The 21433-nt window shown below is 40.1% G+C and overlaps 1 protein-coding gene across 2 annotated transcripts in view; it reads right to left on the bottom strand.

The window, feature by feature from the left end:
• Mdga2 (MAM domain containing glycosylphosphatidylinositol anchor 2) overlaps positions 1-21419 on the bottom strand; it is a 736020-nt gene extending 714601 nt beyond the window's left edge. For both annotated transcript variants that reach the window (XR_781932.3, XM_010632607.3), the window contains exon 1: positions 21308-21419. Coding sequence is in view for 1 of the 2 variants with exons in the window: in XM_010632607.3 (XP_010630909.1) it covers positions 21308-21380 (73 nt within the window). In the remaining variant the exon portion in view is untranslated. The remainder of the gene's footprint in view (positions 1-21307) is intronic.
• Between the last annotated feature and the right edge of the window lie 14 nt (positions 21420-21433).

The raw sequence follows: 21433 nt of genomic DNA on the forward strand, positions 1-21433 counted from the left end.
TTGCAAGCCTGTAGCATGCTGGCCTCTGACTAGAAGCACATCATCAACTCTCCTTGGTCTCCACCTTACCACCTCAAAATCTTAGGACTAGTTGACTTCTACAACTGCATGAGCCAGTTTCTTATTTACACACACACACACGCACGCACGCACGCACGCACGCACACATACTTTCTTTATTGGTTTTCCTCTGCAGAACCCTGGTAATACAGAGCAAAAAAATCTCAGAGCAAGGGACAGGGAAGTACACAGATTCTGAGCAAGAAAGGCCTTGTAGCTTTGATGTGTCTTCAGAACAATGCTTAAAAAATGGAGACTCAATCTGAGATGAGGCTGAAGAGGCAGAAAGGAGTCATATCTCAAATGCATGGGAATGACAGAATTTGAAAGTTATCTTCACAAGAATGAAAAACCATTCCATAGGTTTAAAAGCCAGAGAAGTGACATGATCTGTAAAATCATGTGGGCTTGATCCATGGGTGTATATATGGAGGGTTTTTCAAGTAGGATTTGGAGAGACTATCTCAGAGATTCCTATATTCACAGAGTCAAAATATAAAGATAGCATAAACCAAAGTAGCAGCAATGGTATATCTGAGGCCTGTTTTCCAGGCCTGATCTAAAAGTAATGGGCTGGTTTTAGGGGCATTACAGAGAGGGCAGTGTCCAGCATGACCTCTAGGTAAATGATGGTCCAACCATGTAGCCCTGAGGGATTTTTTATGAGAAAGGAAAGGATATAGAGAAAGATTTAGGAGAAAAGACTCTGGTTTTTGACATATTAATTTTGATGCCTTTGAGAACACTCAGTGGAAACGTGAATGAGGCAGTTACACATATTGGTCTGGAACTGAGAAGAAACACCTAATACAAAGTCCAATTTTGAAAGTCATTAGACAGATACAGCATTTACATTGCCTCCAGCAAGATGGTGCCCTGAGATTAAAAGAGGGACAGGGACAGAGCTCAGGAATCTTTGATGATTAAGGAGAAGAGGAAGAACTAGTAAAAGATATAGAAAAGCATTATCCAGAAAATGGATTTATCTCTAGAAAATTGTGTTGTTGTCTATTAGAATAAAATACTATTGGAACATTTCAAATTCATTTGGAATAAGAAAGGTTATTTACAGAACACTTAAATGTGGCCAATATTCCTCTCAGCTAGTATTCCTATGAATAAAATTTTATATAGGCTTTATAAATTAAACTTGTATTTACATATAAGAAAATTATAGAATGACACTAAAATTGTTTCAGGATTACATAAATATTTCCTGAAATCAAACAAGAGCCGTAAAACAACAACAAACCAGGTAAACAGATGTTAGGTAAGTTAAGAAGGGTTATAACTCAAATTCAGAAATCATGATTTCAGAGTCTGTAGAAATGTCACGTGGACCCAAGCTATCATCGTGCCAAGAAGCAGCTTGAAGTCTGAGCCAGATTTAGTCTGAAGAGGAGCAGGGACTCCTGGAAAAGTCCTCTTTCTCCTGTCACCACTCTAACTTCCAAAACCCAATCCACGGAGCCACTGGTGGGGGGCATGAGCGCTGTTCTAATGGAGCATCACTGTCCAGTACAAGCCTGGAAGGACAGAAAATAATTACTACCCTGAGAGCGACTGAAACTGCCACACGTAAAGTTCTCTAAAACATAAAAATCTTTTTTTAACGGAACACAAGAGACTCAAGAGACAAGCATGGAGAGTAGCCATGAATTTCCCAGAAAAGACTTCATCCGTCAAGGAAATATTGTGAAAGCAACAGTTCTGTGCTTTGACTTTGCTGAGGTCTACGCCCAAAATGGGTGAGTTCTGTGTAATTCTGTCTTCCCTAGGTCCACGGGGACAATGCACCAGACAAGTGTATATACAGTGTCTCGGGTGCCTGAGAGGTTGAGGAAGCAATGATTACAAGCCCCACAAAATTAGATGCCTATTCCTGGAGGGTATGCATATAGTATTTGAGAAAGAAACCTGAAATCTACTCGTTACATTGCTGCAAAAACACAGAGATTTTAAAAATCCAAAAGACCAGATATAGAAATTAATTATAAGAGCAAAAGTTCAGGATACAGTTGAATTCACCTAGAAAGTCTGCTACATCAAAGGAACAACCTATATTGGGGAGAGAGAGAGAGAGAGAGAGAGAGAGAGAGAGAGAGAGAGACTGAGATTTAGGAAAGTAATATCTGGTTTGATATCATCAAAATTCTTGATCACCAGGTTCCCCTGGACTATGGGTACCCACAGAAGTCTCCTCACTGTTTGAGACCAGTGCTCTCCTTCCCCCTTGCTTGAAGAAAAGGCCAGTTACACACGGACTGCACACAAAAGGCCACCACCTCCTCCTCTGGCAAACAGGCAAATATCTAGGAGGAAATCACAATCAGCAGGGAAAGCACTGAGCTTGCAAAGAGAAGAAAGTGACAACAGCTTAAAGGTGTCAGAGAACCTAGCCAGCGAGTATAATAGTACTGACTGTGAGGGCTCAGGATGAACAAGGAACGGAACATAAATAACTGAGAGTTCACCGAAGCAAAACAGCTTTCCACCACTTAGATGCCAGGCCCAAATCCTGAGCTGGTGGTCAAATTGACAACCAGCGTTAAGTTGCAGTACAACCCATCCATGAAGGCTCTAAGATGGTCCTGGAAGAAGAAAAACTTATTCTCGAAGAGGTGGAGTTGGTCAATTAGAAGCAGCAGGAGCAGGAAGAGTATGCAGGTGTTGAACTGGGAGTGCTGAGTCAAGATGATGGCTTTATAAAAGTGGAAAAAGGACAGTTTTTAACGTAGGACCTTTAATACCACCCTGGTAAGGACCACAAGAAATACCACAATAATATTGCTAGGGTAAGTGGCATTCTTTACTAGGTGAAACAGAGATGTGTAGTAAGACCAGGAGATGGAAAACAATGCATTTCATTACCAACAAGGGATATGGACTCGTGCTCTTAGTCATTTTATATTACTGACCCCAGTGTTAGCCTGCCAAGGTCATCACGAAAAAATGCCACACTGTGTGGCTTCGATAACAGAAATTTTTTTCTCCTAACTGTGGAGACTGGACGTCCCTGGTCACAGTGCCAGCAGGACCGGTTTCTTTGAAAGCCGCCCCTCCTTGACTTTCAATTATTTTCTTTAGTTGCATCATCCCATGATCTTCCTCTGAAGTCACGCTCTCCTCCTATCTCTCTCCTTCTCTCGTAAGGACACAAGTCCTTTTGGACTTATGCGACTCGCTCAGCCTTAAAACCTCAAATCTCCTCAAAGACCCACTTTCCAGACACAGTCATAGGCAGTTTAGGGCTTCCACCCATGAAATTCGGCAAAAATGGTTTGGCAATAAAACACGATTGGCAATATGTAGAAATATGCTGTATGATAATGGAGCGTCTTTTAAATATTACCAAGGCTACTGGTTATGGCAGTGACATGAGGGATAGATTTTGATTACTGTTTCATTAGCACCAGGGCCCTCTAGATAAGGAAGTAAACAATATATTGTGATCACAGAGTGACCCAGAATATTTTTTAAAGACTAAAAATAGCGGAAGACCCTGATTACCTTTTTATCTTAATGCCAAAAAATAGACCAGCTGATCACTTCTCCATTAGTGACAAGGGTCTCCACACACCTGAGACGATGTGATATGTCATTACAGAACTAGACTCCCTGACAGAGGTGGGATAAGAGGATCCCTAAATAACATCAAACACTCTCAGGAGCTACATTACCCGGCAACAATGTTGACACAACTATCACAAGAAGCTACACAGCTGTTAGTGACAGACAGGGCAGAGGGGTTCTCTAAATTACCTACGGCCCCACCTTCAGACAAGACAGCAAATCAAAAAACACTAATTCGGGAGTGACAGAAATCAGTAACACCCTCAAAGACCTACAGGGGGCAGACGCTGCAAGCCAAATGACACTTTTTTGTTTTTTGTTTTTTTTTTCTTTAAATTGAGTTTATTGGTACATTCTAGGTATACAGTACAGTTACATTCATTGCTGGGATCTTGTACCTTTACATGACAGGTCTTGGTTCTCATTTTTTCCCCTTGTCCCCACCCTCCCTTCACTCCCTCCTCCCATCCCCACCTTCAAACACTTTAGTTTCATTTTTACATTTTCTCATATTTATTTCCTTTTCCCTTGTTCCCCTTTCCCTATCCTTCTCACTGTCCCTACACCTTTGGTCCTTTTCTTCCTATTTCACATTGCTAATTGTCCCATTAGGATCTTGAATACTATTTTAGTTTTTCACACCAGAGAAACTATTCAGTATTTGCATATGTGTGACTTATTTATTTCACTTAGGAGTATATCCTCAAAATGTACCCATTTACCTATGAATGAATCCACTTTCTCATTCTTTATGGCTGAGTAATATTCCATTTTATAGAAAAACCACATCTTCTTTATCCAGTTTCCAACTGATGGGCAGATGGGCTGCTTCCAAGTTTTAGCTATTACAAACTGTGCCGCTATAAACATGGGTGTGCATATATCTCTGTGGTATGATTCTTTTAATTCTTTTGGAAAGATACCCAACAGAGGGATGGCTGGGTCAAATGGAACCTCTAATCCTAGTTCTTTGAGGTATCTACATATTGACTTCCATTAGTGGTTGCACCAGTCTGCACTCCCACCAACAACGGAGAAGGGTTCCTTTCTCCCCACAACCCTGCCAACATTTGTTATTGTGTGATTTCTTGATAGCAGCCATTCTTTGTGGGGTGAGGTGGAATCTCAGTATTGTTTTCATCTGCACCTCTGGAATGACCAGCAATGTGGAGCATTTTTTCATATATTTACTTTCTGCTTTTATTTCTTTGTCTGAGAAATGTCTGCTCATTTCAGATGCCCATTTTAGAATTGGGTCTTTATATTTGGGGGGATGGTTGCTTTGAGTTTTTTATATATTTTAGATAATAGTCCTTTGTCCGAGGAGCAGCTGGTAAAAAGTTTTTCTCACACTGTAGGTTGTCTCTCAGTTCTGTTGATGGTTTCTTTTGCAGTGCAGAAGCTTTTTAATAAGATGAGATCCCAGTTGTTGATTCTTTCTGCTCATTCCCATGCTACTGAGGATTTGCTCATAAAGTCTTTTCCTATGCCAATGTCTTCCAGAGTTCTGCCTAACTTATCTTCCAGTAAGTTTAGATACTGTTGTTTTTTTTACCAGTCTCAAGATGCAACAATCATTTGGACGCTGGAAGCTGAACTAGACTAACACGGTTTTACCAAGTGGGGCCGTACTACAAGGGTTTACCCACTTGTGCCATCTTTGCTAGAGCAGAGCAACACACAGTTAGGTCACAGTGTTATGGGGCAACAAGTAACCCAAATAAGCAAAATAAACCAAACAAAGGAAATATTATAACTCCCAACCTGCTAGATATCCAAAACACAAGTTCATGTTCTCTAAAACCGAAGAATGAATTCTAGGAACAACAGAGGTAAAGAGTAGGAAACATTTATTGACAGAAAGAAAGCTTCTGTCTAAGAGATCCAGAAGAGGGACCAGAAGGGGTTTTTTTATGGGGTGAAGCCATGAGGTAAAGCGGGTACAAAGTGGGACAAAACCATAGCCAACTAATAAGATCCAATGGAAAATCACAAGGTGGGCGTGAAGTGGGGCAAAACGATAACCAACCAATAAGACTGTAAGTACAGTCGCCCAGGTAATACTGAATGGGGATTGAATGAGAAAACTGGTCACAGAGCAAGTGTATGTGGATTTCCCACAAGGAAGGGGCCAGCTAGAGATGGCCTGGTCCCCAATTAAGGTGACTGAGATCTACTTAGAATATTAATCACTGCTATTCATCCCAATGGGAAGTACGTGAGTGTAGTAGTTTCTGTCTTTTTAATGTTAGCTTTCAATGAATGTGCCTCAACTGATTTCTAGGCCGAGGGCCCGGCCTTGCCCAATGGCCTTATAATTTTGAACTAACTTAGCCATCTGCAATAACAGTACCTGGCAATTGATCTAGCAAATGTGGCCTTGTTTATATCTATCACAAAAGGGAACCAGAAACAGTTCTCACTGACTCAGGGCAGAATAGCAGGATACACCTACCATCCTGACCCAAGACTCTAACAACCGTTTCAGTTTTCTGCCACAATATAACCTGAAAGAAGCTGAACTTAGTGGGTATTCGAAAGAACATTCCATTTCATTCTATCAGGAACATCCAAAATGTGATCAAGATAAGCAAAAAGCAGCAGATACCACGTTAGACATATTGCTAAGATTCAAGAGCCCAGAGGATGGAAAATAAACACTCATCAGTGAAAATTTTAGGAGTCTAAGACCTAGAGAAAAAGACAAATTACTGCATCTCATATTCCGTGTGAATAAAACGGGAGTACAATTCCTAGGAGGCCTCACTGGATTCAGGAAATGAATCCTGGCAATGCTACTCTAACTTCTTCACCAAGTACCATAGAAGGAGGCAAAAGGCCTTTGGCAGTTAAAGACTTACAAGTTTCACTGAGAAAATCTTACAGGTAGAGTAGTGTGACCTCACAAGCCCTGTGATATCAGAAGTACCTTCAGTGGGGCAAGACACTGGATGGTTTATGGCAAGCCCTGAGAGGAAAATCACGATGGAAACACCTAAAGTTTTTGAGCAAGCCCGTTCACAATAGGGAATTACAAATCATTTGAAAACAGTTTATGGAGTACTCCTGCACCCTTGTTTAGGCAGAGCGCCTGAAAACAGGCTATTAGAACATGTTGCCAAAAATATTCATTATAAGCTAGGTTCTTTCAGCCAATTCATAAGGTCAAGAACCTATAACAATCCATAATTAGATGAAAATGGTACATTTGAAAATGAGCACAAGTAGAAGGAAGGCTGCAATGATTTCTCAGATTTCACAAGTTCTCCCTAAATGTGAGCTTGATGCTATTCCCATCAATTGATGGGATCTATATTCCCACTGTCTCTGCTTCAAATAACAGTGCCATGCAGTTGATGAATGTGACTTCCACCCTCTCAGAACACCTGATCCTTCCTAAAAGAAAAACATAAACCACAGCAGGGTCCATATGGAGTGCCACGTGTCTGTGTTCTATCTATCAACCCAGCAGTGATCCCGAGCATCAGCCAGTTCACCATCACACATGTGAGTGGAGATGCCTCCAAAGAATCCCACCCTCTGGACTGAAGGTGACCTACACCTGCATGTCTTCCAAGGTGAGGGCCCCAAAATTATAATGCAAACATAAGGCGCTTGACCATGCCATGTATGACTTCCTGGGATAGAGAATTTATAACTATGCTAATGAGGTGGTACGATTCCACTAAGCTGGAGTGGCTGATTACAGAGCAACAGTAATCAAGAATAAAGCCAGAAGCTAAGCAGATAGAATGACCTGACCAGTTGGCACTAGTCAGCCTGTCCTCCACCACCCTAATGTGGGTTTAGAGGGGATAAGAAGGAAGAAACCATAGTAACAGTATGGCTATTATACATACAGTGAATATAAAGACTTCCATGTATCAAGGCCAATTTAGGTGCTGCTAAATGCCCAACATGCCAGAAAGAAAGACCCTGGATGCACCACTCCACAAGGAGACTGACCAACCATTCATTAGCAACTGAGTATTCTGGGCTCTGTTTGCACATGAATGAATAGCAGAAATTCGCATGTATTCTGGGTATGGGTTGTTTCCTGCCTTCAGGGCTTCTGCAAACTCTTCAGAATATATGAGCCACAAAGACAGGATATTTCATAATATTCTACTAAACAAAGAGATCCCCTGAAGAGAAAAGAGATGGCTCAATGGGAATATAATCATAGAAACTACTGATACTATCAAGTCATGTTCTGCCAATCTGATGGTCTGACAGAATGTTAGAATGGTCTTTTGAAGAAGCAGATGAGAGAACAGCTTGGGTATGATACCCTGAGTGGTCTGCATGCCATGCCAGGGTATAGTATAGCCCCAAACAATGACCAGTATGCATAATTGCATCCCCAGTAAGTAGAATACAAAGGTCCAGGAACTAAGAGTTGAAAGTGTGCATGGTCCTGTTACATTCCAGTGAACCATCTAAGGCAGCTGTGTCTCCTGATGGCAGAATTCTAAGCTCTACATAGCTGGGATATCTTGATTTCTGGAATGAAAACACTTCCCCTAACAGCAACAGCAAAAGTCTCCCAACTACTGTGACAGGTGTCACCTATTTACTTTAGACCGCTTATACAAAAGACAAGCAGGAAAACAAGGTGCCTTTTCAGCAGTGATCATTCAATTTGTTTGTAGGAGAAAAGATCCCTAATACACAATGTAAACAGAAGACGTCTGGCACCCAGACATCTGACCAAAATATTGACAAATAACATCAACTGTGGCCTGAGAAGGGCTTCATATCAGGATGCTGGTCCCATTAAGGTCTGTATCTATTTCATCAGAATCACTAGCTGAAAGTAAGGCAAAATCTGTAAGGGTAGTAGAAAAAGGGATGCACAGCAGTTTTGGTACAAGATCAGCAAAACAACAGGGGCTGAAGTTCATCACAGTAACTTTCTTCTTATGAGACCCCTAAGAAAAGAAGCTTACTCCTGATAACCAGTTTTCAGATGAGATAAGCTCTCTGAGTAAGCAAATACAAGCAGTGGAAGAGGTAAAATATAGAAAATGTGAAACTTCATTAAAGACATTTCTGCATAAAGCCATAGACTGACCCCAAATCCAAACGTGTTACCTGTTGACTGCTCACAGCTTTCTCCCCAGATTTTTATCTTCAACCAAAGGGCTCTGCCTCACTCAGAGACAGTGCCTAGTCTCCAGAGGAGCCTCTATCCAATGAGTGGTATAAAAGGGGTTACAAAGGAACTTTCTTCTATTTAGAGTATCTCTGAAGGTCCAACCTAGCTTCCCAGGATCTCAGCTTAGAAATCTACTGCCTGAATCCAAGTCGGCCTTTCTCTTTGCTAATCACTGGCTCTCTTTCCCTTTTTAAAGGTATTCTTTCTAGGGGCAGTCCCTAATAAACCACTTACCTATAAATCTTCCCTGAGAAAATCAACCTATGATGTTCAGGTAAGAAGTACTGCCTTATTTAATCTACTCTATCAATTCCATGATCTGGGAGCCTTGGTTTCCCTATGATTGAAATTGATCTTTTTGTTTGCTTGTTTTTGTGGTCTGGAGCCTTGGCCATGCTAGGAGAGCACTCTACCACTGAGCTACACATCTGGCTGGCTGCACAATCTCTGCTGCTGCTTCTCTTTGTTTACCTGGGCTAAGACTATGACCAGGCCAATGCATCTGCTGGTACTCACGCAGTTGCAAGTTCAATCCCAAGGACACAGCACAATAGTATTTAGAAGTCTGCCTTACTATTTTTCAGTATTCGCTTTACCAAAACTTCTCATGTCTCGAAAGGCTGGGTCTTCTGTTAATAATTTGCAAACATCTAAAAATTTCATAGTAATTTTTGGGAGAAGATGTAAAATGAATGAATAGTAGTAAAAAGTTAAGCCACCAGAAAATATTCTTAGATCAAATTCTGAATAATATTTAAGAAAATCTAGACTTTAACTTTTGTCACAGCTAAACATTTAAATGGCATTTGCAGCTTCATATTTCATCTTTTTATTTTTAGGAACATCTATTAAAGCTTTTATAGACACTTATTAAATTATTAATTATTTATATAGTATTCAATCAAATAATTCATAACATATAGATGCACTTAAACTGTAAGCAGATAATTTTATATCTCAATGATTAAGTCATTATCCATCTCACTCAAAACAGACCATGTTTCTATGGTATCATAAAATGCAAAAATTGGAAGTGGAAAGACATAAAAAACTGGTGCATCACATTCCATAAGGACTCCCAAATTTAGCATTAAACGAGTAAAGTAGTAACAACATAAAACCTATGAAACTCTTCTGAATTTGGATTTTGAATCATCTTTTATTCTCTTCCTCTACAGAAGCTTGCAGTTTAACTTGAAATATTTGCTTACAAAACACACAAGGCTCACACAACATCACAATATATCACAACTCTCAGCTTGGAAAAAAATCATCTCCTACTAGTTTTGAGTATACCAGGTATTGAGAAGTGAGTATTTAGAGAAGTAATTAATAAAACCCATGCTTTTCCATGTTTTTTAAAATAAAGATCTGGCTTTAAAATACAATATCAGCACAGTAAAGCAGAGAATTAATTAATCCCCATGTAAAAAGATTTCGCACCGCTCTTGTGGACAGACTAAATGAAGAGTTAAACTTCCAAGGGCTCAATTGCCTATGAAAATTTGGGGGTGGATATCAGTTAAAGAAAACATCAGCTGCTTAGAAATGCATGGCACTACAGTGGAATATAATACCTTTCCTGTTCTCTCTTGAAATGGTTTCCTATCGAAGCAGTTTCTGTATCAATCACACAATTGCCAGAATGGTACAGGGTTATACTATACGACACAATAACTGCATTCAAACAGCATAGGAAAAAATGACTTTTATAGTCACAAATGCTGTAGCTAAATGTCTAACACAAATCACTGAGCTACACTCATTTGTAAGCTTTGAGGTTTGAGGAACTCACTGGCAGCTAAGAGAAGGGAAGATCCTGCAATCAACTGTCCTCTTAAGCAAAGCAAGATCTTCAAGAAAAGTAATCCACTAATACGGTCTCCTCAGTTAACTCTGTACAAAAAAAAAAAAAAATGTTCAAGCAATACCCAGAGGGAGCTCAAGGCCAAAAACTAGGCCAAATATGAGACGGAACTATCCGTCTTTCTAAGGCCAGTGACTGTTAATCAGCCTGGGGGAAAATAAAGTGGCACCTCATTTTACATAAAGGAATGAAACCACTGCATTTCCACAAAATGTACAGTAGAGCCATTTCTTCCTTTTTATGGTTTACTAATTGTGAATACATTCACACTATCACATTAGTTCAAAAATAAATTACTCCAAAGAGAGTCTTCAGTATTTATAATACCTATTTCAAAGCTAAAAAGGTAAAAAATATTAATCAAATCTTTCTACTTTAAATTTTAAAATTGTATGGTATAAAGTGCTGACATTAGCTACACACACACACACACATACACATATTTGTGAAGCAAGAAGCTAAAATGTGTCGTCCTAGTTATATTTCAGCCATACATTGTTTGATAAGTTTCATGCACAGTACCATGTGAGGTAGATAACCTGCTGGTTTTAATCACAATAAGTACAATCACTCACATACATTGAATATAATTTTAACAATACACATAAGAATATGTACAAATACTCACTTTTACATACACATTATATGCGGCTCTGCATTTAGCCACAGCAACTATACGGTAGCTTTTACACTCTATGAGTTTCAGATTTCTAATCTACCTAAATCAAAGTATAGAGTGTGGTTTCAGGCATATAAAGCTTCCAATATAAGATTAAGCACATAGTAGGCTCTTGATAAATGGCAATTGTTTTATTAAAAATCACTATATCCTATGTTAAAATAATTTTCAGTACAAAATGGAAAAAGATTGAAAATAACTCCCCACTTAGGTTGGTTTTATATGTACTTTTGAATGCACCTGGCTATAGAGATATCTTTCATATACTAAAACTTACTTAAGACAAAAAAAGACCACTATGAAGGCCTGACTAATAACACAGCAGTGATGGACCCCGGTGTGCAGAAGAGACGCTGGGTTTCAAGTGTATATATCACTACCCTGAAGGTAAAATAAACTACATGTGTATTGCTGTGCAGCTAAGAAAGATTTCTCATCTGTCAACTATAAAAAAGGAAGGCAAGAAGGAATTTAAGTTTCTAATGGCAATGTTTTAAAGTCATGAACAAGAACGTATCACAAAATATACTCAAAAACAAAATGGAAGCAAAACAAGAGACTGTGTACCCTGCTGCCTACAGGAATCAGTGTCAGTTTTGCAGGGCAAAAGGGAAGTCTACTTGGTTCTTTGAGCTTAACCTAAATAAATATCAACTACCATTCCATATGACACACTCCATGAAGGCATGCACACTCACCATGTATACTCGTATAGTTACTAGATTTACGTTCATGAATATATTGAGGATATATACATATCAAATGTAATGTACGAGTGTTTGTGTTTGTATGTGTTTCTTCTTTAGACCTCTTCATACTAAACACGAAGTTGTCAAAGGGCATCTTTCCATCAATCAGCTCAGAAAGCTAAAGCATAGTATGTTTCAATGACAACAGATAAATGTTTTGTGAAATATTATCTAGAATTATAAGGATAATAGACTTTGAGAGCAAAATTACAGTGAATAGTTAGAAAGCTACTTTCAATCCAGCTACTGCAGTTGCAAAGATGTGATAATCGAGATATAGGAAATCAGAAAATAGGCAGATTATTTCAGGCCATAGTGTAGCTGCTAACCTTCAACGGTCTCAAGACAGCTGCACCTCCTTCCACAAGCTAATTTGAATGAATCCACGCAAAAAGAAATATATGAATCAAAGATTGAGCTGTTGTTAATTGTGAACTAAGACTAAAAAATCTACAAAATAAATATAGTAGTTCTGTTTCAAGGAAATCAAAAGATGGTACAGATCAATGTTAAATATGAATAAAAATGTGACTCAAAAGATGAAGGAGACTCATAACAGTGGAGTAAGTCACAAAAAGAACAAGTTCAGTAACAAGACAAAAACCTAACTGCTTCCTGATCATACATCTTCACTAATTCTGAGGTAAGGGTGAAAACGAACTCTAAAACTACTTGGAAGTGATATCCGCTCATACTTCACACTCTATTGTTTGTATACACTCCACGTGACTTGTTAAACCAAAGCCAATGTTCCCAACTGCGAATTTTGCTGTCTGTTTACAGATCTGAGTACTTCTGATTTAATTACAAACGCACTGACCAGTATGACCCACCGATATACAACTAATAGAAAGTCTGACACTCAGGAGACTGACCTGATTCAGTGCCTGACTGCAGCGATCTCATTTTTATCAAGATGAAAATGGATCATGGAAGTGATCCTCCATCCTCAAGAAACAGAAAGCCTTTGCCAAAGATAATTAAAATAGACTGTGTGTAAAAATGTCATCTTATGTATACTGCTATTGTGGTTTAACAAGAAGTAAGGTCTGAGCATCTTCAGGTAATTCTAATTTAACAATTTTTTAAATGATTTGGTGAGTACATGGAAAACTGCAATTTCTGGCCATTTGGGGGTCAAAATTAGAAGATGTTACACTATAAATGTGTGATAGCCTTGGTTAATTATTTTTCCTCATTTTGTGTTTTTAAATTAACAATTTACAAATATGTCCTTAATTTTTTCTACTTAAATGGATTATTTTTTTTATACTACTATTTTTCAGTCAGTCTACAAATGGAGAATACCAAAGATATTCTTGCTCCTTGGCACAAAAATAAGATTTATACATATATTTCAACACACATCTATACTTATAAATTTACCTGCAGCCATCAGGTTTAAGATATACTAGCGTTGCTGGGGATTTAGTTCAGTGGCACCGCACCTGCATGGCAAGTGCAAGATCCCGAGTTCAATCCTCAGTATCAAAGGAAAAAAAAAAAGACATACTAGTATTCTTTGACGCTCTTAAATGAGGAGATTCCAGCTCCTTGCTGACTGCCTCTGTTAAGGGATGGAAGGGTTAAGATCAGGAGACTAGTCTGAGGAGCAACGCCCATTCCATGTGTATACAAACTACCATGACACTGAGCACCTTCATGTACACCCTGAAATAACTTACAGCGTTAAGAAGTGTACCACTTGAGTTATTTTTTGCTGATACCATGAATTCTGATACACTGCATATTTTTCCAGAAAAGAAATATAACTTGCTCTTTATCAGTTCCTAGGCCCTTAGTCCATTCTACAAACTATGTGTCAATCCCATTACGAGACTCAATTGGTGCAGCAACTTAACACCGTTTTTTACAAAGAGGAAGGAAATTCTCCATGCCTTCCTCTATCCCCGATTTTAAAATGCAACCACACTTTATGGTAAAACACTGCTGCTATTTACATGTTTCCTGTATGTCTTCCCATTCCCGTAACAGTGCACTAGATATGAAAACTGAGGGAGAGAGATTAAGTGCTTTGCCCGAGGTCACACAGTGAATGTGCAGCTCAACAAGAAGAAAGCCCAGCTCACCCAACAGCTTCTCACTGCACCAGGCCGCTGTGCACAGAAATGAAAACCAATAAGAAAGTCCACACCTGTCTTCCCATGGGGGCAGTGCATTCATCTCAGTGGCTGCACATTTGTAAACAACAACGTGATGCTTTAAGTCATTCTGGGCCCAGAGTCAGCTGCTCCTGAGCAGCACTTCTTTTTCACATTGTAAAAAGGTTTTGAAAAGTCTTTGACTTTAACTCCAAAAGGCACTACTACATAGATTCCAAGCTTTCCAAGTGTGTCTAGATCCTGGCAGGCCTGAGTATCCAGGAACCTGTGGCATACTTGTCCTATCTTCGGAAGAACAGCTGGCTTCATATGAACACACCGACTCGGAATCTTGGTGGACAGTATATGTGAGCAAGTTCCAGAGTAGCACACTGTGAAATCTTTGGCATATCTACACTCACATCTCAGATGAAAACACCGTTTTGTTAAAGGACAGATATCTGTTTCTAGCTGAGGTGAACTCTGAAGCAATTGCTTAGGCTCTGTGACTTATGTCAGGGTTCTTTTGCCTTCTGCACCAGGAACTCTCCAGCTGGGATTTTTATGTAGCTATGCATTTCTTCAGTCTTTGACTGCATGATATCAACCCGTTTTCAAGGCCCAGCTCACAATATCCCTGTGCTTTCAAGCTCTCTCTCACCTAGGCACAAATTTCTTTCTCATAGAGACTTGTTTGATTTATCTTTCCACTTGGTTTTATCTCCACATTTATCTTTGAGTTTATAACCCTTATTACACAGCTACTAGAATTAAGCATACAACTCCTACGTTAATTTGTTTACTCAAGGTACCTGAACTTAACATAAATCTACATAGAATTCCCTCTGGTCACAATTTCTGAAAAGTAGCACGTCCTCCTGGGAAATTTTCTACTTTTTAGGATACTCACAGGAGCCCTGTCCTCCTCCTCAGTTAAGAAGTCCACCGAAGAGAGGCCTGGACCCAATTCACAATTTTACTCAGAAGTTACAGACAGAATCTCCCATTGCTTCATCGAAGCCCACTTTTCCACCTACAGCCCCAAATCATACAAGTAATCAGCACACAAAAAAGTCTATCCCACCACCATAGGCTTTCTGTAAGAACCTGTATTCCCTCAGACTTCCCTTCAAGAGACCAGAAAAATCTCCCTGAAGAGGTCTTTCAGCCAGAGACTCTTCTCTTTTGCTGTGATGCACTCAAGCAATGTTTCAATTCCTTCACAAAATAAAACAGGACTCTGCTGTTTGTCATGACTAAAGGAGCGGGCACATTTTTTCTAACAGCTATTTTTTTCCACCTCTGTCAGATATCATCTGCCTCCTGTGCCATCCATTAGGACTCTGGGACATCTTGCTGTGAATCAACCCTACCTCTTTCAGACACATGTTTCCCTTGCCACAGAATCACTCAATTATTTATTTCCCACATTCTCATTACAACAAAACAAGACAAAAAATATTCTAGATATGGCAACATGTCACATATGTGACCCCATCTGGCTACCACATGACGTCCTTAATATAGATCTGACTATGAATAATAGTAAGAAACTGACACCTACTTTTATACAATGTTATAGAGATACATACTAAAAGAAAGAAAAAGTTACATGGTAATGTTTAATACAGTATCTTTCATCTTACCATGATACATATTTAAATGATAAATCTGCTGTATCTGTGTGATAAGCCAAAGACTTATATAAGAGTTCACTCCTCTTCTGTGATTGTAAACTCCTAGGGAACACATGATTTGGATTAGGAAAGAGGAATCATTCTTAATTTAATCAGTGACATTAACAGGAAAGGAAATATAAGATTACAGTCAGGAATGTAAGATTAGTAATGGTATCATGACTTGGAAAAATAGTAAGAAACTAACATTAAAAGGTTACATTAGATCAGCGCCAGGTAGTATAGTCACAAAAGAAAATGCAATTATACTGGTATAAAACAGAAAATAGTCAAGGGTATGGCTCAATAATGAAGCATAAGAGTTTTAGTAATTTGAAAAAAAAAGAAAGGGAAAAAACATATTCATTCAATGACTGTGCTTGGACTCTGAAGAAAAAAAAAAAGAAATTCCACAAATAGAGTACCTCCAATTGCCTGACATGATTGATGGAGGAACGAGTATCTTAAAATGGTGAAATGATTTAATGATATCTTAAAGTCTCTTCTCACAACTCTATGATTTTATAAGGTCAAAATTTTATTAATTGGATTTGGAAATCCAAACAGTGTTCCATTTTCTATGAATAGAATCATTTATTCAGTCAGCATGTAATATATTTGCATTACAGTCATCGAAGCAAAAATATGAAATTTTATTTTGTGGGACTATTCAGTTAATAGCAATTATAATGAAGCTAAACATGTTCACCTATTCATACTTGAAATACATCCAATACAATGCACTGCTTACCCTTCCAAAATACTCTGTAAGGAGACCAGAGAAGGCTTTCCCCAATTTAACCCTGAGCTGAGAGTACAACTTTAGCTTCCAAAGTGCACAGACTCTACAGCTTGATATCCACGTCAGACTGGGATATGTGGAATTTTTTAGTTGGAGCCCAACTCATGCAAGATTTCCCAAAGTATGAGGAGGAGACGGCCTACAACAGTGTGCTGACTCCATTGCAGCCTTCTTCCTTTGGGTCCTTCCACCAGGTACAACACGCTGACAGTCTGAAATTTCATACTGTGACCTCCTGTCTGACTTATCTCTCTCTCAAGTCCTCCAAGTCATTTCTACCCACCTTCTGTGCAGGGCGTCATGCTTAAATTACATGAGATTTACTGATATTACCTGATTTGATCTAATATAGCTTGCTGAAATGCCAAACATGTGTTTGATTAACTTAGCCTATTACATCTTACACATCCTGGAAGCTCTTTTGGACAGAGAATTAACTACTTCCGGGAAGCAAGTCATTGTTTGAGTTGGTTCCCAGTAAAGCTAACCTGATAGGGAGTTTTATTTTGCTTTTCATTTACAATAGTGATCAGATAATAAAAATCATGAGATTTTTATTAACCTCCTTTGAAATTTGGGTCACGATGACCAGAAGTAAAATTACAGTGTGAGACAACAGAGTAGTTGTCCTGTTTTTTTATTTTTAATCAAATCAACTGAGAAGTGCACAGGAGGTATGATTCTAATATTAAGTCAGTATTAACTGTATCTCTAAAAAACACAACCTAATAGCTCAAGCAATTCACTAACACTTGCAAAGAAAACTTCTAAATCCAGGAAAATGCTTCAGATCCCAGCTCTAGATATTTCAAAATGTTTATAAACAGCTGGAGTTTACATTCCGACCTCCATGCTAGGACTAATTAATTACCCTAAACTTAATGCAATGTGAGTATACCAAATTAAAATGCCCAGGTAGATAAATATTCATTCATTGCTTAATACCTTTTTGGTTTTCAGTGATAAATGTTTAGGCAAAGAGAAAATCCAAACAAAACTTTAAAAATCTAAATGTATTTTGGGGAAAGATTTTTAATGCAAGTAACTTTAAAAATTCAAGAAGGGAAAATTTACGTTTTAAGAATATGAATTTTAAAAAATAAATATCTCCAAATACATATTATCCATTAAAAGAGTCCCTGGAAGAAATCAAGTGTCTTTCTCATGCTACTGTTTTGTGAAGAGTTTTTGGCAATTCTTTATAAGGGCTTTCAAATAATTTATATTTCTTTAATGTCACATCTGATATGAGACATGTAAGGAATATATACAACAGAACATTAAAAATGTCTCTAATGACATCAGAATTATTTGTGAAGGACAGAGACACATGCAATTTGAGCACAATCTCCTTTACCCAACTGCCATGCCAAATCTAAATGTCAGTTTCTACACAGTTTTCTATGCAAAACTGAAGATAAATGACAAGAAATTCCTGGGTCTGTAACAGAAACTATGAAACCTCAGTACTGCTCTTAGTTGCCAGACTCACTGAGCATAGTTGAGCCAGGCATGGTGGTGCACGCCTGTAATCCCAGCACTCCAGAGGCTGAGGCAGGAGGATCGCTGTGAGTTCGAGACCAACCTGGGCTACATAGTGAGTTCCAGGTCAGTCACAACTATATAGAGAGACAGAAACCAAAAAAATAAAATAAAAATAACTGAGGGTAGTGGGATGAAGAGAACATAACTCAAGACAACATAAACCTACAATCAAGTATTTTCAACTTACTAAAATTTTACATCTAATTTTTTTCCTCAAAGTTTTTCATCCAGGAAATAGCAGAGTAAAGAGGTTTCCTGGGGTGCATAGTAAATGCTTTCCATTTCCTCTTGGGCATAAGTCACTGGAACATAATGTTAAAAAATAAATTTTTGTTTGTAGTATGAATGGTTATACTTCCTGTGAATACATGAAATAAAGAGGCATAGAGACATAGACCTTTATGCTAGGCAAATTACCATCTAGGTTTTTGAAATTTCTCTTTAAAACTTTCAGCCTTTTCAATTAATCCATTTCGAAGACCTTCGTGTAAAATATTCAAAAAACACTTCATAACCTTACACTAAATCTCATATCTAGGTCCTCTGCAACTGCAAATTTTAACTAAATAAAAAGATTCTATAAATTATTCGACAAATAAAAATAAAAGAAACTGCTTTAAGTTAAGAAAAGCCATGAGGCAAGGCAACAAACATGCAAGTCCAGGTGCCTGGCTCTCAGCTTCCCCTGTGCACTGCATGTAATCATCACCCAGGTGATGGAAGGGATCCATCACAGGGACCCACACTTTTGAGTTTCTGATTCAGAACATCTGGGAGAGGTTCCCAGGATGTGCACTTTCCCACAAGTTCCAGGTTGATGCTGGTGCTGAAGATTGGCAGCCACAGTGAAAACTAACTCCTGTGATATGTAAAATAGACTTGTGATGATATATAGTATTTACATACATTTATATTTATATATTTATATATATTTCACCCACCGAATAACTGACATTTATTGGAGCCAGAGATGATGATTAATACTTTTCACACAAATCCAGTTCTACTCCTGGCTAAATGATTAATAACCACATCAACAGGAAAAGAAAACAAAAGAAAGACAACTATCCTCATCCTGATGACCTGCTCAGCCCTCTCTCCTATTGATAAGTGACACAGGCCATTGATTCCTATTTATTTACACGGTTAGACTTTGCCCTTTTCTACTACCCAACAGGAGACTCGGCAAGACAAATATAATCTGCTTGACCAAAGGGACGGGAAAACGGAACCATCCTTTTTCAGTCCTTACAGATCCAGTATTCCATCCACCTCCCGATGCTTCTCACTTTTCTTCAGCCCTCTGCATGCCCATGTTTGCACTTGGGCACATGCGTGCACACAGACACTCACACAATGTAAGGTGCAAGACAGAAGATCTTTCAACTACGAGGATCTGAACCAATGAGAAAAAAATGCAAAGTTGAACTTGGAACCGGAGGAATTCCCTGTCCCAGCCTGAGCAACAGCCATTTAAGAATGATCTCAGCTATCCCCATCCCTAGAATGAATGAATTCCTCTCAGCTGTTCGGGAGAGATGGGCGTCCAGGCGCAGAGTTACAAGAGCACTAAGTGAATCCCTGCTGTCCGCAGGCTCCGCCTCCTGCTTTCCTTCAGTCAAGCTTTGAGGAGACTCTGCATCTCTCTTTCGCACTCCAGCACCCATACACACACACACACACACACACACACACACACACACACACACACCCGCTGTTCCAGCCCCTGCGGCGGCCAGATGAGTTGAGTTGCCTTTCATTTGGGAAGGCGAGGGTGGGCAAAGGGGAAATCCAGGTGCTCAGAGGTTTCTTGGATCAAGGAAAGGCGGGTACAGGAAAGAAGAGGGTCAGACAGCGGGACAGAGAGGCCAGCCGCCTTTCACCCAGCACAGCTGAGCCCCGGATCCAACATGGTAAGATAAAGGCTGAATCCAAGCACCTGCTTTTACTCTCCAACTATCCGCCCAGAGCGCGCTGCACGTTCCCAGAGAGTTGGAGAACGCGAGGTCCCTGGGCACCAGCGATCACCCCGCCGTCACTTCTAGGATCTGCAGGGAAAGCTCTCACACTTCCACAGACACACACGACTTTGGGCTCTGGGGCAGCCACCGACCTAGCCTTGCAGTGTTGGGGCCCAAATCCCAGAGGGAGACCGAAGGCAAGATGGGCTGGATTTCCAGCACACATCCCAGGGACATGTGAAGACCCGCTGCAGGTGGAGTCCTGATACTCAACGTCAACCTCAGCACCGCACCTTGAGAATCCAAAAGTTCTTTTATTGGAGGGGTGGGGGGAGTTACCACCTGCTTATCCCAGAAGACGACTTCCATTTCAGCTCGCGTGTGTGTGTGTGTGTGTGTGTGTGTGTGTGTGTGTGTGTCAAAGCGGAAAGCCGAGAGTGCCACTGCTGACAGGCAAAGGAAGCTGAAATTGCTTTTGAGGACTTCAAAACCTTCCAATTAACAAGCTCAGCCCTGTCTTCGTCCTAACCCTCCTGGATCTGGGTTTTCTAGAGAAGAGCTGAGATCGAGTTCCCTCTGCAGGGAGCTGGTGTCCCGCCCCGACGCGGACTTGGTCCGTTCATTCACGCGTTTGCTCATCCATTCACACAAACACGTCGCTCAACTGCGTCTGGCAGCGAGAATCTTGCTTGCTATCCCCCCCCCCAAGTCAGTGCTCATGGCAACGGCTGGTGCAGAATGCAACTCAACTGTCACCGCACTTCCTGAGCCGGAAAATCAAGTCATGTAGGCATCCACAGAAAAAGGAAGGTGGAGAGGTGGAGGGGGCGGGTGTGCATGTGAGTGTGCGTGTGTGTGCCCGCGTGTGAGGGGTGGGGAGATTTGCGGGGGTCACATTCGAAGGTTCCTTCCAGGGGAAAACAGCGGTTCGGACGCCGCAGCCCGCAAGGAGCCGAACCATTATTAAATCAAAGACCGCCGGAGCCCGCGTCTGCCGCTCCCGGTAACGTGATGAAGTGTAAATCAAACGCCACGCCGGGAGGGGCCCCGGCACGGCGCGAGCCCCGCGTCTGAGCTCAGCTGCCTCTCTTGCCTAAGAATCACAAGGTCACCACGGCGCCGCGATGCCACTCACCGTATACGCCTTGGCCGGAGATCCCCTCGAGGAGGACTGTCAGCAGCCACACGAGACCGTACACTAAATCCATCTTCACGTGAACACGAACATATCCAGCCCAGGGGGTTCGCGGTGGGACGTTCC

Source organism: Fukomys damarensis, unplaced genomic scaffold, assembly GCF_012274545.1.
Source record: "Fukomys damarensis isolate Sample0158 unplaced genomic scaffold, DMR_v1.0_HiC HiC_scaffold_17, whole genome shotgun sequence".
NCBI classification, from domain to species: domain Eukaryota; kingdom Metazoa; phylum Chordata; class Mammalia; order Rodentia; family Bathyergidae; genus Fukomys; species Fukomys damarensis.